At 44.1% G+C, this 24,435-nt stretch overlaps 1 protein-coding gene across 5 annotated transcripts in view; it reads right to left on the reverse strand.

Moving 5' to 3' along the window:
- Window positions 1-24,435, reverse strand: part of TMC7 (transmembrane channel like 7) — a 52,859-nt gene that overhangs the window by 21,353 nt on the left and 7,071 nt on the right. For all 5 annotated transcript variants that reach the window (XM_061152931.1, XM_061152930.1, XM_061152929.1 and 2 more), the window contains exons 2-6: window positions 14,741-14,984; window positions 13,731-13,879; window positions 10,607-10,774; window positions 7,141-7,223; window positions 1,094-1,239 (exon numbers count right to left, since the gene is read on the reverse strand). In XM_061152931.1, the coding sequence (XP_061008914.1) occupies window positions 1,094-1,239; window positions 7,141-7,223; window positions 10,607-10,774; window positions 13,731-13,879; window positions 14,741-14,984 (790 nt within the window). The remainder of the gene's footprint in view (window positions 1-1,093; window positions 1,240-7,140; window positions 7,224-10,606; window positions 10,775-13,730; window positions 13,880-14,740; window positions 14,985-24,435) is intronic.

The raw sequence follows: 24,435 nt of genomic DNA on the forward strand, positions 1-24,435 counted from the left end.
CTTGGGTGGGAGACAGTTAGCCGTCCCATCAGGAATGTGTGGTTCTCCTTCCACTCATAGCACAAGTGCTGGGAAGTGGCTGCCAGCCAAGAACAACATTTCTCAGCCTCCCCTGCAGTGAGCTGTGGTCATGTGACTAAGCTATACTGATGGAATGTGAGTGAAGTCCATCACTCTCAGGCTGAGCCCAGAAACACCTTCCGTGTAATTCTCCTCCAAGGTTGTTTTCCCTTCCAGCCCTCAAGAGGAACAGCAAAGCCACACATGCAGATGATGGTTAAGCTTCAGTCAGCCTGAGCTCTGGCAGGACTGAGAAGGAGTCTTCTATACTAACCTGTGCCCACTAAGAACTTCATGTGAAGATCACATATAACTTTCATCATGTTGGGCCACTGTACTTTCAGGGACAGTTGTTTGTTAAAGTAACTTAAAGTAATTAATATTCCTCATTTTTTCTTGGAATTGACATCTCCCACTAAAATATCTGTCCACCATGGGAAATGCCACATTCTCATATGACCCTAACCCACTAGCCACAACTGAAGGGTCAGGATTGGGTGCCTGAATGAAGCAGAGCCAATGAGTTCCTTCAAAGGATTTTTGAGCTTGTGACCCTGGGACTCCATACAAGGAAGCTGCCACCAGCAGAATCAGAGATGCAGGAGCCCATGCTTTGGGTTGTTTTGAATCTATTCTTATATCCTTGTCCTTCCTGTAATCTGGAGTTTCCTCTCTTCCTTGGTTCTCAGCCACTCAATTCCCCTTTATCCCAGTTAGTCAGAGTTGGGATTCCGCCACTTGCAACCCAATAGAGACCTGTCAGCATACACACCAGATCAAAGATAATGCTGGGGGAATGTGTTCAATAGTGATTGACTGAAAACTCCAGGCTGCTACTCCAGCTCCCAAATGCTGCCTCCATTTCCTCCAGGTCTCCACAGCCTCCAGCACATTCACAAATCTTTTTTCCATAAAGCCCACCCTTGGATTCTTCTCATCCTTTGGGCAATGGCTCCCAGAGTCCACAGACCCCCAAGAGACTCCAACCATCAAGAGTAATTCAAAGAGAACACAATGACAAGATAAACTGTACCTTTTCACTATCCAAACAAGGCTCAGAGCTAGGTAGGCAATTGTGCTTAACAGATAAGCCAGAGGCAGATCATAGATGAAATTCTGGAATTTCACCCCATCAATGGTGTAATGTCCATAAAAGAGGTAGGTATCCTCCAGGAAACCCTGAAATAAAGCCAAGGGCATGAGGTCAGATTGGTGGACCGACTGCAGGAAACCAGTTTCCACCTCAAGGAATTCACATTCCAGTGTCATTGTTCATCCCTGAATTCCCAGAGACTGGAAAAATTCCAGATCTGCAGCAACATGGATACAACTAGAGATTATCAAACTAAGTGAAGTCAGAAAGTCAAATACTATATGATATCACTTATATGTGGGAGTCTAAAATATAACACAAACAGAAGCAGAATCATGAATACAGAGAACAAACTGGTAGTCAAAGATGAGGATATTGGGAGTTAGCATATGTAAGTTTTTATATAAATAATGGATAAACAAGCTCTGTGCTGTACAGTAGGAGTATATTATTTAAAAAAATAATGTACTGGACTTCCCTGGTGGTCCAGTTCTTAAGACTCTGCACTTTCAACACAGGAGGCATGGGTTCAATCCCTAGTCAGGGAACTAAGATCTCACATGCCATACAATGCAATAAAAAAGATATATATACACATATAAACAAATATACATATAACTGAATCACTCTGCTGCACAGCAGTAATTAACAACATTGTAAATCAACTAATACTTCAATTTTTAAAAGTTAATTAAAAAATTTAGACCAATTAAAAAAAAAATTCCAGAGGTATATAGATGCTCAATTAGGGTTTGGGAAATAAAGCACAGATAAAGTCTGAGCTTTAAAAATACATAGGGGTACAATCTAAAAATGAAATTAAGGAAACAATCCCATATGCAATAACAGCAAAAATAATAACATACTTAGGAACAGATTTAACAAATCAAGTATAAATCTTATATTCTTTTTTTTTTAAATCTTATATTCTTAAAACCATAAAATATTGTTTTTAAAAATTAAACAAGAACTAAGTAAATGGGAAAACATCCCTTGTTCATGGATCATGAGATCCATGGCAACACTCCCCAAACTGGTCTACAGAATCAACACATCACTATCAGAGTCCCAGCTGGCTTCTATGAGAAACTGCTAAGATAATCCTAAAATTCATATAGAATTGCAAGGGTCTCAGAATAGCCAAAATACTCTTAAATAAGAAGAAGTTTTAAGACTAACATATCCCAATTTCAAAACTTACAAGAAAACAACACTAACCAAAACAATGTGATACTAGGGTAAGAATAGATGTATAGGTAAATGGAATAGAATTGAGTCCAAAAATGAAACCCATACACCCATGGTCAACTGATTTTTGAAAAGGGGAAAAAAGAAACAGTGCTGAGACAACTGGATGTGCACGCATGCTTGGTTGCTCAGTCGTGTCCAACTCTTTGCGATCTACCAGGTTCCTTTGTGGATAGCCACAGGCAAAAAATAAAATAAAGCTGAGCCCCTACCTTACCCTATACATAAATTTTAACCTGAAATAGACCAAAGGCCGAAATGTAAAACTAAAGCTATAAAACTCTTAGAAGAGGATAGAGAGTTAAATCCACATGATTTTGAATCTGGCCATGGATTATTAGATTTGACACCAAAAGCACAAGCAATAACAGAAAAAAGAAACTGGACTTCATAAAAATTAAAAACTTTTGTGCTTCTAAGGACACTCTCAAGAAAGTGAGAAGACAATCCAGAGAAGGGGAGAAAATATTTATAAATCATATACATGATAAAGAATTTGTATCTGTAATATTTGGAGAAGGAAATGGCAACCCACTCCAGTATTCTTGCCTGGAAAATTCTATGGACAGAGGAGCCTGGAGGGCTACAGTCCATGGGGTCACAGAATCGGCTGTGATTGAGGGAGCACAGCACATCTAGAATATTGGAAAAAAACCTCATAAATCAACAATAAAAACAGAGATAATCCAACGGAAACTAAAAAGAGAATCCAAACAGACATTTATTCTAAGAAGATACACAAAGACCAATAAGCACATGAAAAGATGATCAACATTATTCATTAGAGAAAAGCAAATCAAACCACAAAGAAATTCCACCACACACAAACTAGGGTGACGATAATCAAAAGGCCAGGTAACAGCGAGTGCTGGCAAGGATGTCGTAGACACATCAGAAGACTTATTCAGTGCTAGTGAGGATGTAAAGCATATAGCCACTGTGGAAAAGTTTGGCAGTCCCTCAAAAAGTTAAACATCTGAGCCGGTGATTTCCACTCCTCAAAGAAGTGAAAAGATATGTCCACACAAAATCTCAAACATCATTATTCATAACAGACAAAAGGTGAAAACCACCCAAATGTCCATCATGACCGTATAAACAAAATGTAGTATTTCCACACAATGTAATCTTACTTGGCCACAACAAGGAATCAAAGACTGACAGATGCTCCAACATGCATGAACCTTAAAAATATGCTAAGAAGCTAGAGACAAAAGATCTTGTATTATATGATTCCACTTATAGGAAATGTCATGAATAAGCATTTCATAGAGACAGAAAGTAGATTAACGGTTGCTTAGCATTGATTAGCGGAATTGGTAGGTGATAACGGGTACAGGTTTCTTTCTGAGGTGATAAAAATATTCTAAAATTGATTGTGGTAATGGCTGCATAACTCTATGAATATACTAAAACCACTGAATTGTACACTTTAAATGGGTGAATTGTACGATATGTGACTTGTACCTCAATAAAGCTATTATCAGAGAGAAATAAAACATAATAACACCCCCCTCCAAGCCCAAAGGAACCCTATGTGAAAATACAGCAGAGAAAAGTCCATGACTCTTACGGTGGGAATAAATGAGCTCACCTCAGACTCCTCCTTGAATAGCAAGGATAGAACATTCTAGGCGAGTGAAAAAGGAAATATACAGAGAACAGAAATAGTATGTGTAGCAACTAGATGTTCACTGCAGTATTGTTTAGAAAGGGGACAATGGAAATAATCTGAATGTTCATCAATCGGGAACTGGCTAGATCATGAAAAATCCATGTTGTAGAATATTAAGAAGCCGATACAAGTGCCTAAGAAAGGTCGAGAAAGCAATGAACCATGGTGTGAAGGGATTGGTAGTCTCTGGGAAGAAGTAATTTTATTTTTCACTCATTAAGTCTTATATTTCTTATGAAAACCATGTATTTTTATATTGAATAGTTAAGTAAATTTTTAATAGGAAAATAAAAGATGTAGAAACACAAGACTCCATCTTTTCTCTTAACTCTGGGGCACAAAGGCCATAAAAACTTGCCTAACTACACAAACCCTGTCTTTATTGCCCTGGGTCATTATCAGGGCTGTCATCAATCAAGCAGCATAATAGGACAAAGGTCCACTGGGCCCGGAAAATAACTTCTCTGGTGTGATCACGAGCTTGGCTCAATTGTTTTCAGCAAAGACAAGCGACTTCTTAATCTCTGTGGCCAGCTCCCTCCTGGGCCTATTTAAATTTAAATTTACATGTGACGTGATAAAGGTTATTAGCTAAAACTACTGTAGTCATCATATTATAATATATAAGTGTACCATGAGGTTGTACATCCTCAAATGTATACACTATATGCCAATCAGATCTCAATTGAAAAAAAACACACGCAAAAGATATAAGAATGCTACTTACTAGCTATGTTGAAAACTGTGTTTTTTAGTGACTAAATGTGACAGGCATACTCGACTACATTAGTGAAGCTTTTAAAAACACAGGACAAAAGATGGTTGTCAAAGTGCTATATGCTCAATATGCTCAGAATACTTTTAGTTTAGTCAATGCATGGGAGGTCCATTCTGTAGTGTGTGTAGAAAAGTTTTTAAAAGTCAGTGTGAGAGAAGTTTGTAAGACTGCTACAGCCTTGCAACAGACATGAATGAATCCTGGTATCTCCATGAGTGGACGTGACAGTCATTTTGTAATACATTTAGAAATGTTCAAAAACACGTGTAAGAAATATGTTAAAGTAGCATTTGCTTACTACATAGAGAATCCTGTAGCGTGAGTGCACGGTCTGCTCATTCCATAAACATGAACAGAAGTGTTTACAAACACAGGAAAACTATGTGTAAGTCTGCTACTTGCTTGCACAGATGAGAACAGTGACATTACAGGGAATGTACATGATGGCCATTCTTTAATGTGTGCAGAATGGTTTTTAAAACACTATGGAAAACAAATAAGTTGAAATTGAAATGAATAAAATTAAATTAAAATTCAATTTCTTGGTCACAGTAGCCACGTAACTCAAGTACTTAAGAGTTAGTGGCTGTCGAATTTCACAGCATAGATTCAGAACATTCTCATCACTACAGAAACCTCATTCTTTGGGGCAGGGCTATTTTTTCATCATGTGCAATTTACTGAACATTTATGATCAAGTGCATCTAAGTCTCCTATAATATCTTTTCTGTAATGAAGATGATCATGGTGTGTGGAGCTCCACAAGGAGAAACGTCTCGTGGGATATGACCAAACAAGATGGGGCTAACCGCAGTTCTGGGATGTGATCTCACCAGCATTTACCTCAGGTGAGTCACTGACTTGCCTCTCTCCTTGTAGAGTTTGTGAGCTTCAGTTTTCCAATTTGCATAGTGGACATTTTAACATCCACCTGACAATTCCTCTCAGTTGTTTTAAGGAGAACATGAAAGCAGAGATGTAAGAACCACTTTTTCAAAACTGAACGCAGTGGGCAAATTCGAAGCTTTCTATTTGTCAATTTGGAAATGTTTGATGACATGGCATTTTAATCTCAGTAACTTTCCTAAATATATTTTAATATAGTTGTGTTTTCCATGGGGTCACAAAATGAGTCAGACATGACTTAGTGACTAAACAACAATTTTTAAAAACAGGTAAAGGAGTGGTTCTCAACCTGGGGCAATTCTGTCCCCCAGGAAATATCTGGCAACGTCTGGAGACATGCTTGGTTGTCACAGTTGTGGGGCTGCTACTGGCACGAGTGGAGGGAAGGCAGGATGCTATAAGTGCCCCACAGGGCATAGGGGAGGCCTGTGATGCAGGAATATCAGGTCCAAGGTGGAGAAACCCTAATATAGAAGGCAGAGACAGCCACTTTTCATGGGCACTCTTACCTGCTGAAAAAAAGTTGGATTAAAAAAATGAAAGCACACACAAAAAATCATTTTTTGGAGTAAAGAATAAAAAAAAAAAAAGAAAACCTTTGGAACTATCATAGGAAGGATGACATTAATTCCATTTCAGAGCATCAGAGTTAACATGGGATTAATAGCTTTCCAGGGCTTCCCTAGTAATTCAGATGGTAAAGAATCTGCCTGCAGTGCAGGAGACCTGGGTTCATTACCTGGGTTGGGAAGATTCCCTGGAGGAGGGCATGGCAACCCACTCCAGTGTTCTTGCCTGGAGAATCCCATGGACAGAGGAGCCTGGTGGGCTACAGTGCATGGGGTCACAGAGTCGGACACGACTGAGTGACTAAGCACACATCACAATAGTCTTTTAAGAGATTTCATGGAACATATGTGTGTGCACAGTTGTGTGTGCGTGTGCATGTATGGGTGTTGTGCATGTGTGCACCACACATGCTTGTGTGTCTAATTTCTGGGGAGAAGAGTTATAGCTTTCATCCAGGTCATCTAGGACTACAAAATGTTAAGGTTTTTCAATGTCAGAGAAGTTAAATACATTCTATCTGGGTTTATATTCACTGAAGCTTCTGTCTATGGGGGATCTCAGATTTTGTCACAGGTCAATAAGAAGGTGGCAGGCATTAGGCAAAAGCCAAGGGCTGAGAGTGACAAAGCACTTTTCCTGTATATCTAAGCAGGGGTGGATGAACATCACCCTTGCCGATAAGGTGACTGCAAATACTGTTTTTTTTAACCAGTACTTGTGTCAACACTCATGTTTGACTCTCAACTGCAGACATTCAGGAACCTATTTCAGTACTGAGGATCCAAATCCAGAATTATGTTAAATACTTACAGTGCCAGAAAGTAAGTCTATGACATAACTGTAAAAGTAAATGAGTCCAGAACTACTTATTGGATACACCGTGCATTGAATATCTGCAAAAAACAAAAACAAGAACATCAGTGGAAACAGCCTCAGTCTGTAGAGCCTCATCGTAATTTGTGTATCTATGCATGTATATGTAGTCATGTACAGTTATGTATGGCTGTGCTTATGAATCTATTTGCAACTCAAACCCCAGTGCACCAAGTACAGTACCATTTTCCCCTTTCACTATTCTAAGTTATCTAGGGACATACATTTTTCTATACATTTTGTATAAGGGTCTACTAAAGTACAAGTTTTCTGACTATATTGGTATTTTGTTTTGGAGTTCATGTTTGCACATGTTTTAGAAGACGTAGCTGATATAATTATTATTGCATTTTAAGTATATCCAATTTTAAAAGATCTCTACATGTGTGTAAATTAACAAGCAGTTTCACTCTTAAAAAACACATATTTGCCTATGTGAAACTGATCAAGAAATTTTTTGAACACCAATTTTAGTGACACTATGTTGTGCTTGATCAATTAATTCACTTGCTTTGTCTCAGTCAGCTATTGCTGTGTAATAAGTAGCCCCAAGTCTCAATGACTTAACCTCCATTTATTTTCTCCTTCATGGTCTGCAGTTTGAGAACATGAAGCTCATTCAGGATAAGCCAGGATGGATACCAGGCTCCCAGTTAGGCAGAGGTCTTCTCTTTATGACTCCACTCAGGGGACAGACTGGAGATGCAAAGGCTCTCTGGGGGATGCTCTCCTCATGACCCTTCTTATAAGGCAGGCCAACCACATAAAGCCATTTCAAGCTAAAATTCCACTGGACAAAACAAGTCACATAGCCAAGTGCAATATCAACAGGGTCAGAAAGTATTCTCGGCCCACAGTGGGAGGCTCTGCAAGTCACAATTACAGGGAAATGACAAACTGGGGGAAATAACCCAATCTACTACCCCTTCTCCGGGCCTCAGTTTCCCCTTTGTTAAAATAAGAGAATTGAACCAGTTTCTCCAAGGCCAGTCCCAGCCTTTCTATTTTATAATTCTAACATGAATGCTTACTTATTCATTCAACAAACATTTCTTAGTTACTAGGCATCAGGCAGATGTTGGAGATAAACTGATAAGTAAGTAGTAGTTACCGCCTTTGAAAAGCTTACCATCTAGTGGTAGAAAAGACAAGTAGGAGTCAGGTATATGTAAGGTACTCAAATGGTTTATGAACACAGCACTAGAGGTAAAGAGGAAGGAGACAGTCACTCTGTTTGGGAGCAGAGTCAGGAAGATGGAATGAGATGGCTGCTTCTCTGCTCATCACCCTGTCCTCAAGCCTAGACATCAGCAAACTATGGCCCTAGGGCCAAATTTGGCCAGCTGCCTCTTTTTGTCAGTAGTGTGTTATCAGAACACAGCCAAGCTCATTCAGGACTTGCGTCCATGGTCACTTTTGTGCCATCATGGCAGCACTGAATAGTTAACAGAGACCGTATGGCCTACCAAGCCTAAAATCCTGACTATCTGGCCCTTCCAGGAAGTGTGCCCAGCAGTCACGCCAGGCTTCTCATGTCTCCAATACGCTGAGTTATCCTCATCTCTGAACCTCTGCAGATGCTGTTCATCTGCATGAAGATGCTTCCCCAAGTTGTCCAATGGGAGCCTTCTCCTTGTCCTGCTGGGCTCACCTGTCTTCACAGAGGGCTCAGGGGACCGCTGAGCACCAGTGTCCTGGTGTCTGACCTCTCAGCACCTTATCCCGTCCCCTCCCCACAGGCAATTTGTCCTTCATACACCTCTTCATGCGATCCCTTCCTAACCCCCATCCTTTGCTAGAGGGCACTACCATGGACTCAGGTGTGGTAGCACCTGCCAGGACCTGACTCAGGGGCTGGCATACAGCAGGTACTCAATAAACACTTACTGAAAGCATGAAAAAGGGAAGGAAGGTAAGGAAAGGAAGAGAGGGACTTCTGATCCTTTCCTGAAAGGACAAAGTCTAGTAGGTAAGTTAAAAAAAAAAAAAAAGCATGCATGGGAGGAGGACGTAGTCAAAGGAAATAATGAGAAAGCAGAGACTCATGGCATCCACGCTCAGAGTCCAGCTCCATTTCCTCCAAGAGGGTGACCTCCCTCTGCCCAAGGCTCTGCTCACAGCTAAAGGGACCACTGAACAGGCAGTGGTGCCCAGTGAGACAGAATGGTCTTCAGTTCTTCTAGAAAGAAATAATACTAAAAAAAAAAAGGCTGCCATTTATTGAGCACTTTCCATGGACAAAGCACTGTACTATCTTACTTAATACTCATTTAAAAATTATGAGTATTGCTTAAATAATTACTTATGCTTTAAAATTTTTCCATATTAAATAATATACTTTATATTATTGTTTTTAATTATTTATAATCTAAATAGTAAACATTTTTTAATGACCCAAGTATTAAATAGTGTAGTATTATCTGAATAATGAAACAACTGTCTCACTATTTATATCATCACTTTCTACAAATAAGGAAAATGAGGCTCAGACAGTCTAACCAACTAGCGGAGCTGGGCCTTGAAACTGAACCCAGAGTCTTCCCACAGCAGCAGGTGATATTTATCTGTGAAATGGACATATTAGGAAGTGAGAATTCAGCATCGGGTATACAGTAGGCACTCAAAGAGTCAGGATTTCCACGTTATTCTCATTTGATTTTTAAGTGTAATAGAATTAAAACAAAAACAAATGTGATGAAGAAGAATGCTGAGGGCCACAGAAGTGACTATAGAGGGAGTTCTTCTGGGGAAGGAGTCATGTGATAGAAGCCAAAAATGTTGAGCATTCAGTAAGAAAACACAGGCCCGTCACTGCCAAAGAGTCTGGCAAGTCACTAGTGTTTAATGAATGCCAGCCTGAGCATCACCATTATGGGAGAGAAAAGCCTTGAAATAAAAGCCTGAAATAAAGTCACTGGAGTAAATTGTATTCTGTTTACTAAATATTCCACTTTCTACCCTTCACTGCTTCTCCCAAATGCCTTGCTGAATCTAGGAGTGGTGAGTGACTGGCACTGGCTAATAAGATGCAGTAAAAAAGATGTGTGTCATCTCCAGCAGAAGCATTAGGAGCCAGCACATGACTGCCACAGCTCTTTTTTCTCTGGACATCGTGACTGTCAGTGGTCCGAAGAGAGGCTGCTCCATCAGCTTGGGCTCCAGGGAGAAGACGTGGAACAAAGGCACCACCAAACAATGGTGGACACATAGTGTGAATAAGAAAGAAACTTTGTGGTTATTAGACACTGTGCTATGGGGTCATCTGTTTCTGCAAACAGCCTAGTCTATCCTAATACAGTCACCCAAGACTTAGATTATAAAGACCACTAGATCAAGAAGCAGTGTAACTAGGTACTCAATGAAAAGAACACTCGTCATGGCAAGCCAGGCCTCTTCCACTCACCCACGTCTTTAGATGGAATGAGAATAAAGCTGCTGTTGGTGATCTTGTATCTCGTGAGCAAGACTGGGAGCAAAACCACCATAAAGATGATCAGAAATATCACCAAATTCAGCAACACCAGAAATCGTAAGAAGGAGAAGTAGGACTGAATCCCAGTGCCAAATTTCCCTGGAAAAAAGAAATTCAGAAATCACTGACCAGGAGTATTGACCCAGTACCCACTGCAGGTTCAGTCAGCCACGGAGGACTGAACTGAGATTGGAGGATCTTGGTGGGGGAAGGAAGAATCATTTTATATTCTCCATTGTTGGCTTCAAAGCTCTATTTTCTAGTGATTTAAACTTTCACATGTAAATCTGCAATTAATTATAAATTAATAATTTGAAATGGTGTGAGGGAGGGTCAATATTTACATTTTCTCATAGGAATATCTAATTAACTCAGCACCATTTATTGAAAAGGTGATCTTTTCCTTAGTGAACTGCAATAGTACTTTTGTAATTGACTATATACTTATGAAGGCTTCCCAAGTGTCTCAGTGATAAAGAATCCACCTGTCAAGCAGATGACATGGGTTTGATCCCTGGGTCAGGAAGATCCCCTGGAGAAGGAAATAGCAACCCACTCCCGTATTCCTGCCTGGGAAATCCATGGACAGAGGAGCCTGGTGGGCTACAGTACTGGGGTAGCAAAAGAGTCAGACATGAATTAGTGACTAAACAACAACAAATATATTCATGGACCTATTTCTAAATTCTCTCTTCTGTTCGGTTGGTCTGTTTGTCTATCCTAGGACCAACACCAGACTGTCTCATCACTGCAGACTTAAAATAATATTTGATATATGGTGCTCTAAGTCTTAAAGCTCTCTTCTTCCTCAGGCATCCTTGGTTCTCTGCATTTCTATATAAATATTAAAATCAGCATATTTGTTTTCACACATACACACATACATATGTGTGCAAAATGTGCTGGAATTCTGACTGAGATTACATGGAATATATAGGTCAGTTTGAGAACAAGTGACATCTTTATAATATTGAACCTTTGAACCATGAACCTATATATATATATAGGTTAATTTCTCTCAACAACATTTTATAGTTTTCTGTGCACAATAATTTCACACAGTTCTTTAGATGTATTCCTAAGTATAATGATACTATTGTATAACTTATTTTTTAAATGTTTGTTGCTGGTATATAGGGAAGCCCTGGTGGCCCAGTGGTAAAGAATCCACCTGCCAATGCAGGAGATGCAGGTTCGATCCCTGGGTTGGGAAAATCCTCTGGAGGAGGAAATGGCAACCCACTCCAGTATTCTTGCCTGGAGAATCCCATGGACAGAAGAGCCTGGTGGGCTACAATCCATGGGGTCACAAAGAGTGGGACACGACTTAGTGACCAAGCACACATGCTGGTATATAGAAATACAATTAGTTTTATATACAGCTGTTACAACTAGCAACGTTGCTAAATTCACATCAGTGCTAATAATTTGTCTTTTGTTTTCTACAAACAAATCATGTCATCTGGAAAAAAAAAAAAAGACAACTTATTTCTCCCTTTCTGGTCATTGTGCCTTTTTTCTTTTTTCCCCAATCATTGTACGCTGGCTAGGACTTCCGAGATGATGATGAATAGAATCTGTGATAATTAGCAACCTGTTCCTCATTCTCAATCTTAAGAGAAAAGCTTTTAATATTTCACCATTCATAGCTCAGCTGGTAAAGAATCCACCCGCAATGCAGGAGACCCTGGTTCAATTCCTGGGTCAGGAAGATCCTCTGGCGAAGGGATAGGCTACCCATTCCAGTATTCTTGGGCTTTCCTTGTGGCTCAGCCGGTAAAGAATCCACCTGCAATGCGGGAGACCTGGGTTCGATCCCTGGATTGGGAAGAACCCCTGGAGAAGGGAAAGGCTACCCACTCCAGTATTCTGGCCTGAAGAATTCTATGGACTGTATAGTCCATGGGGTTGCAAAGAGTCGGACATGACTGAGCGACTTTCACTTTCACTTCATTTCACCATTATATATGATGAAAATCTCCTGAAAGGTGGCCTCTTAACAGGACAGGAAGCTGGGCATGGTGGCTAAAATCTTGGACTCTGAAGCTTCATTGCCTGGGCTCAAATTCTGGGTTTGCCTTATCTTAGAGAATGAACTAGGGCAAGTATTTTAACCTGAGACATACAAATGATAAGTGCCGACAGTACTTTTCAATTAAGGTATATACATTATTTTTCAGATACAGTGCTATTGTACCATAACAGACTACAGTACAGTGTAATCACAACTTTTCTATGCACTGGGAAACTGACAAATTGTGTGACTCACTTTATTATGACATTCACTTTATTGAGGTGGTCTGGAACCAAACCCACAGTATCTCCTAGGTCTGCCTCTGCTGGCTGTGCTTAGTCGCTCAGTCATGTCCGATTCTTTGTGACCCTGTGGACTGCAGCCCACCAGGTTTCTCTGTCCATGGGATTCTCCAGGCAAGAATGCTGGAGTGTGTTGCCATTTCCTTCTCCAGGGATCTTCCTGACCCAGGGATCAAACCTGGGTCTCCGGCACTGCAGGCAGATTCTTCACCAACTGAGCTACTGGCAAAGCCTGGTCTGTCTGCACCTCATCCCAATTCTCGCCATTATGGGGAAGTAAGGGTGTTCAGGGCCATGGCTGCCTCTGCAATCGGATAAGTCCTATTGAACCCCACTTGCAATAATACTCTTAAATGCACAAAATACAAACGGTTATTTGTCCATATGATATCACAATATTACAAACTAAATTGGCAACAGATTAATACATGAATATCTTCATTAGTATTCAAAAACGAGACCTAGCGGCAGATGCAATCACTGCTGTAATTTCAAAGTCATGACGAGCACATGTGCTATTCCTGGACAACTACAACACGTGGAAGGGATGGGAAGACAACTTGTGATTTTCCCGGTGATGAAGACACAGGCTCTATTCACCCTAACTGTGGTGCGCTGCTCGCATACACCATGGAAGGAAAGACGGCGTTTCAGCTGGAGGTGGGTGAGAACAAAGCTGTACTTTCTCCCAGGGCAGGAGACTTCTGCAGAGGAGCCCGGGCAGCGGGGGGCGCGGTACCTTCTATGCTGCGAATGTCCTCCCGCCACAGCTCCAGGTGCGTCGTCATCTCGCGAGCCTTCTCTATGAACCTCTTCCAAGACTTGCTGCTATACCGTTTCCACTGGTCCCACTCAGACAGGTACTTCATTTGGGTCTCCTGAATGTCCCTGCATTAATAAACAAGCATGACAATGGCAGGGTCCCCAACCTCACCACCAGATAAAGCCCCAACCGAGAGGATGTGGAAAGCCTGGAGCCCTCATACACTGCTGGTGGGAATGCAAAACAGTGCGACCAGAAGGCAAAACTTTGGCAGTTCCTCAAAAAGTTAAACAAAGAATTGCCATATGACCCAGCAATTCCACTTCCAGGTAGATACCCCAGAAAAACTGAAAACAGGTCTCAAACAAAAACTTGTACATAAATACTCAGTGCAGCACTAATCACAGTAGCCAAAAGATGCTAACAACCCACATCTCTATCAAAGGATAAATGAACAAACAAACTGATAGAGCCACACAATAGAATATTATTCAGCCATAAAAAGGAAGTACCGATACATGCTACAACTTCGATGAACCTTAAAAACATGCAGCTAAGTGAAAGAAGTCAGACACAAAAGGTCATGTATTCTATGATTCCATTTACATGAAATATCCAGAATGGCAAATCTACAGAGATATAGAGTAGAATAATGGTTGGCAGGGGCCGAGGGTTAGGGGGAACAGAGTGACTGCAGAAAGCAATGTGGCTTTGGAGGTTGTAGAGCCTAAGACAGAAAGAGCCCGGGTCTCTGAGTGACTGTAAAGTCCCCCCTTGACCTCAGCCCAGGACTTTCATGTGAGCAAGAAATAAATTTTACATACACTGAGATTTTATGTGTGTGGGTATCTTAGTCACGGCAGCTTAGCTTATCCCAAGTAATAAACTTAATTATGTGAACTCATCAGGAAATGCATCCTATGCCTAAAAAGCCCCTTTATCCCAAAACATACATCATATGCCCTCCAGATGGCTACTGGACAAACCTTAGTCTCCGCTTCTCAGAAATGTTCAGTGCATATTTTCGAATGGATTGGTTATCAAGGTCTTCAGTGATTTCTCCCTCCAGTTGGAAATTGTAAGAGTCTGTTGGCTTCAGCAAAGTGCCATTTTGCTTGTCCCGGGAAAGGATGGTTGTCCTCTTACGAGCAATGGACCGGTAACTCGGCAGTTCTTGAAGGAAATTCACAGGTGGAGAAGAAAAGCAACTGGAGTCCAAAGAGAGGCTCTCTGGGTAAGAAAGAAGAAAACCATCATTCACCCCAGTGGACCTGGGAGCCAAAAACCAAAACTTACATAGGACACTCGGATCTCAGAGACCCTAACTAAACCTCACAGTCAGGAGCCTAGGGCACTGACCAAAGGACTTCTTAATTATTTTATTTACCAGGATGGTACTGAAGCTCAGGACAATAAGATCATCTGCAAAAGGGTTCACTTTAAGCAAACGTGTTTGCAAACACGCTTTACGTTACATGATATTTGCATTCTAGTGTTTGGTTGCAGCCACTTGCTAAGTGTGAGGTTTGGAGTAATCCAACCTGCTTTTCATTTGTCAAATGGGATGCATAGTGATAACAACATCATCGTCAATAGCAACAACAATAATAATAGGGTGTATGGAGCATTTCCTAGGCACCAGGCACTGTGTTAAGAGATTCACGCGCACTCAGGGGATGTGGGCTAGCCTTATGATCTGCCTGGACCAACAGAACGCAACAGAAGTGATGCTGTGCCAGTTCCAAGTCCAGCCTCAGGAGGCTGCTCTCTGGACCAGCTGCTGCTTTGTGAACAAGCCGGAGCTAACCTACTGGAGGAGGAGACCAGACAGAGAGGGGATGATAGCCCCAGGCCAGCCTACAGCCTACAGTTGCTCAACTGACCACCGATCCCTCACACGTTAGGGAGACAGGTACTATTATCATCCCCATTTCACAGATGAGAAAATAAAGTCACTCATGCTTCCCCCAACCCCTTGCTTAAGCCCTCAAAGCCCTCCACGATCTGACTCCTGCCTGCCTGTCCAGCTCCTCAGGCCCTCTGCCCTCTAGACTACATTTCTTAGGATCCTTCATACACTAAAATGGGCCTGATCCCTCCTCCTCAGGCCCTTTGCACAATGCTGTTTCCTCTGCCTGGATGGAATCTGCTCTACCTCTTAGCTCCTACTTGAAAGTCTCTTCCTCGAGGAAACCACCCCTGCCTCACTGTACTATTACTGTTAACATATTTTCCCATACACAGTAAGCCCTTGCCAGCACTTACCACAATCTATATACCTTATATTTGTATGGCTATGTGAGCACGTCCATCTTGCCCCATGGACTCTTAAGATCTTGGAGGGCAGGGACTGTGAGGATTTCCTCACCATTGCAACCCAGGACCCAGCGTAGTAGTTCAATAAAATACTTGGCTCAGAGTACTTTCACAAATACTCACTGATGGATGGATGAGAGGATGACATCTATGCTTTGCCTATGCTTAGAAAGCGTGTTGGTGGGGAGGGGGGCTGCAAACAGAGCCAGGTCCGCCTACTCAAGACTCTCTATTCACGCTGCTCCATCAGGCCACGGCTGGAGGCCAAGATTCACTGCGCCCTGATAGCAGTCCACGGAGGGAGAGCTTTCCTTTTGGAGGTGAGGAAGGAACGCCACCATCAGGGTGGATTTCATGCCTGATCTGATCCTAACTGGGGAAGACCATCCTGCATGGAGATAGGACATGGAAGGAGGAGGTAGGAGGATGCTGTAAGAATAAGCAATTCCCCCGACAGGCAGCAAAGCTTCCTTGGACTTGAATCCAGGCTCTGTCAATTACCAGCTGCGACTCTCGGAAAGTTACTTAAAACTCTCTGAGCTTCAGTTGCCTCACCTCAAAAATGAACTCATTCACCCAGAATACCTATCATGTGTCAGATGTGGAGCCAGGGATACTGAAATGAACACGGTAAACATCTGACTCACACAGCACTTATATCCTAAGGAGGAGGCAGAGCAAGATCAGACAACACACATGCAATAAATGAGCCAGGAAGTGTGTGTGCGCTCGCTCACTCAGTCGCGTCTGACTCTTTGTAACCCCGTGGACTGTAGCCCACCAGGCCCCTCTGTCCATGGGATTTCCCAGGCAAGAATACTGGAGTGGGTAGTCATTTCCTCCTCCAGGGGATCTTCCTGACTCAGGGATGGAACCCGCATCTCTTATGCTTCCTACATTGGCAGGCGGGTTCTTTACCACTAGTGCCAGCTGGGAAGCCCATGCCAGGAAGTAATGAGTGTAAAAAAAAAAAAAGAGGCAGGTAAGGGCACAGAGGTAACAGGCAGGGTACATTGTTTTTGATAAGATGGAGTCAGGTCCAAGGGAGCATTTAAGCTGAGGCTAAATGGAGGGGTGGTATGTGTACCCTGTGGATATTGGGTGAAGAGAATTCTGAGAGAGGGAAACAAGTGTAAAGGCCCTGCGGCAGGGGTGTGTGCGGTGTGTTTGAAGAAAAGGACAGAGGCCTGGGTGGCTGGGGAAGAGTGAATGAATGGGAGCCTCATAGGGTCTTTTGTTGGTGGCCCCCAAAGAGCCACATCAGCCCTCTGGGGTCCCCTCCCCTTGAATCTGGGCTGGATCTGTGACTTGCTTTCACCAAAAGCTGCAACAGAGGTGACACTCTGTCAGTTCCAGACTCAAGCCTGAAAAGACCTGGAAGCTTCTACCTTTCCCTGCTGGCTCAGATGGTAAAGAATCTGCCTGCAATGCAGGAGACTCTGTTCGATCCTTGGATCAGGAAGATCCCCTGGAGAAGGGAATGGCTCCCCACTCCAGTGTTCTTGCCTGGAGAATCCCAAGGACAGAGGAGCCTGGTGGGCTATAGACCATGGGGTCACAAAGGGTTGGCCGTGACTGAGCGGCTAACATTTTCACGTGTGCTGTTGGGAGCCTGGGGCTGCTGAGTAAGAAGCTCACCTGTGCTGCGGGCACAATCACGGAGAGAAAGAAGCCGCAAGCCTCCAAGGAGGATGACCAAGGAACTGGGTGACAGCGAGAACCGAGGTCCTGGCTTATGAACCCCGTGAGCCGGGGTCCCCAGCCCTCCGGGTCATCCCCGCCATGGGCAGGAAAAGGCCACTGGATGCTCAGACCCAGCAGACATGACACACAGCTGAGCAAACTGTCTCCTCTGTAGCCTGTTCAGTTTCAGATGCACAGGATCAGCAGAAACACTACAATGGCTTAAGCTATCACGTGTGGAGCAATCTATTAAGCAACAATAGGAAGGCTGGGACAGAAAGAGTAGAAAGCAGGGGTCAGAGGTGGCCGGGCCAGACTAGGTCAGACTCCGTGGGCTGAGCTATGACCTTTCAATGTGGCAGATGGGCAGTCACCCAGGGTTCTGGGCCAAAGCATGTTGTGATCTGACCACATTTCAAGGGGGCACTCTGTAGGCTTTGGGGCTAAGGACGAGACCCATCACAGGTGCGCCAGCTTATGAGAATCAAAGGCGATCACACAGATAGAATCACTGAGCACAGACCAGCACGCAGCAGGCTCCATAAATGTACTTATAGATAACAGGGCCCTGGGAGGGGGGCACTGGCCAAGGCCTTGATCCAAGCTGGAGTCTGATGGGGCAGAGCTGCAATCGTCACCTCTCTGATGGGCATGTTCACACGGTAGAGCCGCTGACCCACTGATGATGACACACAGACATGGTCTGGAGCCCTGCCAGCCGCCAAGGGCGCCAAGGGCGCAAGCCTGCGCATCCCACTCCACCTTTCACTCCCAGGCCCCCGCACTCCCTGAGGCTATGACAGACTTCCATAAACTTCCATCGGTAATGTGATCCCTAAGCAAACATGAGGGGCGGGGTGGGAGTGGGCTGAAGGCTATGGAGTCCAAGCCCAGCTGGAGGCTGCCTCTCCCTCTGGCCAGCAACAAAGGGCTGTTATTAACCAGAACAAAGGCCTTTGCATCTGGAGGGGCATATTCACTGAATATTTAGTGACCACGAGGTCAGGGACCCAGGGCTGGAGCTGGAAGCTGGCACCCTAGTGGAGACAAAGACCATCTCTAGGTCACTTGTTTCTCCACTCAGGAACGGGGGATATAATACCATGATATCATCAGCGTGATCATGAGGACAAATTGGCCAACAGTATAAATAATACTGGCTTGGAATATTTCAACTGTTTGAAGTATACAATATACATCACCATTCTCAATTCTCTGAGCTACTCTTTGAACAGAACTGTCCCATTTTACAGATGAAGAAACTGAGGCTCAGAAGGCTCGGTGTTTTGCCACACACACAGCTAGAAGTGCTGAAACCAGGAACCTATCGCGTGGCAAAGCTATAGGCTTTACTACAATTTGAAAATACTTCATAGACACTACAATGCCATACAAATTAACTATTGGATTATTCTTGCATCCACACCACAGAAAGGATACGTCCTGTCCACATTTCCCAACAACAGTCTCTTGTGGAAAATTCTATTTTCAAAACGGCCAGTGGTTCCCTGGTGGTCCTCAGAGTAGGACTCCAAGCTTCTACTGCAGGGGGCACAGGTTTGATCCCTGGATAGGGAACTAAGATCCCACATGCCACAATGTGACCCTCCCCCACAAAAAAATCCAGAATGGTCATCCTTGAAGAGGAATGCTTTTTTCTTTTCAGACATCCCTGGACGTTCTCCATCTTCAAGTGAAAAAAAAAAAATTCACAATCTTTGGACACAGGCATCATTTTTACAGCTGATCACCCCCAATCCTGGCAATCTAGGACCACACACTTTCTACAGCATGATGTCACTGAATTTCTCATGCTAACCTGGGGGAGGTGCCCTGGCTTTCAACAGGGAAGCTGAGGCCCAGACAGATGGCAGCTTGCCCAAGGCTCTGATGCCAAGACAGACTCGTGGTCCTACCGTTTCTTAGAAAAGCATGTGGCATCACCTCTTTGAGCCTTGGTTTTCTCATCCTGGGAGGACAAGAATGTCTCATTAATGTCAGATGTCCTCTTGAGCTGATCGTTTAAGCCTGTGGTGTGTGGGCTCCTTGATGATCATTTGCCTGGGAGGCGGGGGCATGTCTCAGATACTGGGGTGCTCTCATCTAGGAAGGTCTAGAATCTGTTGGCCACTGGAGCCAGATTTCAGCACGTAGGTGGTTACTTAGGTGGGAGGACGGCCAGATAATTACAGGAGATACGGAGGCAGGGGCAGGTATAACAATGCTGTCCTTCCAGGTTAAGAACAAAGTCTCTCTGAAGCTTAGAGCAGTGTCGTGCTCACAGAAAGCCCTGCATCTGAAGAATGAATGAATGAGCAGAGGCAGGCACATCTAGAGAGCATCTTAAGGTCCCAACTTCCCTGCCAGCTCTTTCCACAGGACACCAGCTCCTACCAAAGGGCAGCAACCTTCCCAGAACGTGGGCACAGGCCAAATGGCACTAGTCCACCACCACCTCCTTCACGAGCTTGCCAAAAACCTAGCCCGACTGGATGGGTGCCGGCTTCCCTTCAGGGTTTTTCTCCCCTCCCACAGAATCATGGGAACTCTGGGGGAGAAGGGACCTTCTGGGTCACCGGGTCCAGGCAACCCGTCAGTTGCCATGGGAATCAGTTCTGTTTGATACCTTGTATGGGGTCCTTCTCTGGGTGGGACCCTGGGCTGGGGCCCGGGGCTCTGGAGATGATGAAGGTTTGCAGACTTGCTTCCTGCCTCGAAGAGCTTTCCCTCCCTCCTCCAACCAGCACGTGTCTCCTAAGTGCCCAGCCTACTACATCCCTGTCATTATCCCATCCTCCTCCCCAAGGGTTTACCTGCATAGTCTCTGACCCTTTCCCTCCATCATTAGACTGTGACCTCCACGAGGAAGGGGACCTCATCTCTCTCCTTCACCACTGAGTCCACAGGTTCTAGCACAAAGCCTGACTCATAGCAGATGCTTAATAAAAACCTGTTAAATTAATGAACACAAACATGCAAGCATCAATTGTGAAAAAATGAATTTGGTGCTGAGGATACACACAACACTGGCTGACCCACAGGCAGATCAAAGTAAATATTTAGCACACCACCAACACAGGGGCACCAAAATTGAGAAAAAGATCTAAGGAATTTAAGCATTTAATATTATTTTCTTTAGAGATGATTTTTTTTCACAACTGAAAAAGCTAGCAAAAAGTATTGAGATGTTGACCACACACCACCGGCTGCTGCTGTTTAGTCACTAAGTCGTGTCTGACTCTGCTACGCCATGGACTGTGTAACCCGCCTGGCTCCTCTGTCCATGAGATTTCCCAGGCAAGAATACTGGAGTGGGTTACCCAGTGATCGAAACTGCGTCTCCTGTATTGGCAGGCAGATTCTTTACCACTGAGCCTCCTGGGGAGGCCCTGACCATATGTTACATCCTTTTCTATTTCAGGTACTTTACATAAGCCAGCCCTATTAGACACGTGCGTATACACTCAGTTTGATGTTACCAATAAGACAATGCAGACAACAATTTCAGGGTTTCTTAGACTTATTTCCACTCATGTCTATGTGTGTGATATTGTTTTTATTTCGGATGCTAACTGGAGCTAGGCATCTGGGTAATCTGCCCAATAACTGGCCAGCTGCCAAAGGTTCTTAACACAGGGGCTCACAGTCTAGGGGGTCTGGTCGAAGCTGCTATGACATCTTCACCAAGTGCTCAGAATCCTCCCAGGCCAGGGACTCATCATGGCCCTACTTCTGGCAAGGCCACCCACCCACCCACCCACCCATCCATCCATCCATTCACTCACTCACTCAAAAAGTTTTACTGAGCAATTGCTGTGTGCCATGCACTGTTCGAGGACTAGGACGCAGCCTTGAAGATGACTTTTTTTTTTAAAAAACTCTCCCTGCCTCTGGAGGAAACAGACAATACAATTTATTAAATACATTTCAAGTGGTGATAGATGCAAGGAGAAAAATAAAGATGAGCAAGGTAGAGACAGACAGAGAAGAGCAAGTACAAAGGCCCTGGGACTCCCCTGGTGGTTGAGTGGTTAAGACTCTGCCTTTCAATGCAAGTGGACACAGGTTCAATCCTGGTCGGGGAACTAAGATCTCACATGCCATCGGGCAACCAAGTCTGCATGCTGCAATGAAAGATCTTGCGTGATGCAATGAAGATCCTGCATCCTGCAACTAAGACCCAGCACAGCCAAATAAATATATAAATTTTTTTTAAAAAAAGTTTACAAAGGCCCTGGGGTAGGACTGTGGCTAGTAATTTCAAGGAACAAGAAAGGAGGCCAGGGTAGCTAAAGGAGAGTCAGCAAGGAAGAGAGGAATGGGGTAGGAGGTTGGGGGAAAACAAGCTTGGCCACATGGGGCCTGTGGGGAATGGTGTTACCATACTTGGGTTAAGGTGGGAACTGAGGGGGATTCTGAGCAGAAGAATGACATCATCTGACTCAGATTTACCAGGATCTCTCTGGGCAGCCCTGTGGCTATTTTTGTCCTTGAGCTACACAGGTCAGTCTGGCTGTATCCCATGGCAGAACATCACGTATCAGGTCACATTGTCCTGCAGTGATGGAAATGTTCTATAATTGTACTGTTTGATATGGTAACCACGAGTGGCCACTGCATAACTAAAATGTGGCTGGAGAGACTAAAGAAATGAATTTTTAATTTTATCAGACCTTATTCAACTTATACTTTACAGCCACATATAGCTAGTATCTGGGCTTCCCGTATGGCTCAGCTGGTAAAGAATCCGCCCTCAATGTGGGAGACCTGGGTTCGATCCCTGATTGGGAAGATCCCCTGGAGAAGGGAACAGCTACCCACTCCAGTACTCTGGCCTGGAGAATTTCATGAACTGTATAGTCCATGGGGTTGCAAAGAGTCGGACACGACTGAGCAACTTTCACAACACTTCACAGCTAGTAGCTACTGTACTGGACAACACAGAGGGGCCTCGTTCATAGGAGCCCAGAGTCTAGCCTGAGAGGGGAGGAGCCAGGGCCTTGAGAGCTTCCTCTGTCTGCCAGACTTGAGAACCGCAGGGCAGGGAGGACCTGCATGAGTCACACCACTGGGCACCTGGGTGGGGCACCTGGGCAATCACTGGGTCCAAGGCTTTATGACCAGACAAGCAAAACAGCCTCTAGGAGAAGTGACTAAGTGCTCAGGGCAGTCGGGAGTCATGCAGGCCCCAGAACCCAGGTCTCCTGGTTTCCAAACCAGTAGAGCATCCCGTGGGCTGTACACGGAGCAGTTACTGTGATCCTGTCTGTCTAAGGAGGCGACGAGACCACTTGGTGGCTAAGATCACTGGCTCCACAGCCTGCTGCCTGGATTCTAACCCCAGCTCCACCTGCCACCTGTGTGACCTCGCAAGTTTCTTGACCGTTCCGTGCCTCAGTTTCCCCACCTGTAAAACAGGGGCAGCAGCTCCCACCTCACATAGCCATCTTAAGGATTAGATGGCTATTGTATGTCAAGTGCTTAGACAAGAGGACAGCAAACCTTCTCTGTAAAGAACCAGATAGTAAGTACTATTTACTACACAGTCCCTGTCACAACTGTTCAACCTGCCACTGCAGGAGCAACCCAGCCACAATCCATAAATGAACGTGCATGGCTGTTTTCTAATGAAACTTCACAAAAACAGGTGGTGGTTCAGACTAGGCCCATGGGTGGTAGGAGACTCAGGTCCAATTCCTGGGTTGGGAAGATCCTCTGGAGATGGAAATGGCAACCCACTCCAGTGTTCTTGCCTGGGAAATCCCACGGGCAGAGGACGTCAACGGGCTATAGTCCATGGGGTCACAAAGAGTCAGAAAGGACTGAGCGACTAAGCAACACAACAGTGTTTGCAGACCCCGAGCTGAAAGCAGTGCCCAGCACACGGGGCTATGTACTAGCAGCCAGGACTCTGGCTATTTACTGATGGATTTAATGTAATCTGCAGTCAGGGGAGGAGTCTTCTTGCTAAGGATTCCCTATGTGGAATTTATCTTCCTTGGCTAGGATCTCTCCAAAAATGATTTCCAACATTCCTGGAAGTGACAATAACCACATTTACCTTTACTGAGCATTTACCATGTGCCATGATTATGTCAAACCCTTTACATAGTTCTCTCCTGTGACCCTCAGGATGGGCTTTTCTTACATTTTACTCTCATTTTGCAATACAGAAAGTTCAGAGAAGACAAGAGCTTTGTCTAAGGCCGACTTAAGGTCTGAACCATGAGGGCAAAGACCTCAGTATGTCTTACTCACCCTTAGACCCCTGGGGACTAGCATGGGGTTGGCACATAACAGTTGCTCAGAAAACGTCACAGATACACATACACAGATCCAGTAGCTCTAGATTCACATTAACATCCTTCTGCTTCAGTAGCTTGCTAAGTAACTTCTCAGGGTCTCAGCTTCCAGGGAGGTAAAATGGGCAAGTAACAGCAACTACTCGATGGCATCACCAACTTGATGGTATCATGAGTTTGAGCAAGCTCCGGGAGTTGGTGATGGACAGGGAAGCCTGGCATGCTGCAGTCCATGGGGTTGCCAAGAGTCAGACACGACTGAGCGACTCAACTGAAACTGAATACCACCTACATTGAGCAGCTGTAAGGAATTCCAGAAAGTTACACATGCAAGTCCCAAATCCAACTGCTAAGGGAGTCTGCCAGACCTTTAGGAACTG

Source organism: Dama dama, chromosome 10, assembly GCF_033118175.1.
Source record: "Dama dama isolate Ldn47 chromosome 10, ASM3311817v1, whole genome shotgun sequence".
NCBI lineage: Eukaryota > Metazoa > Chordata > Mammalia > Artiodactyla > Cervidae > Dama > Dama dama.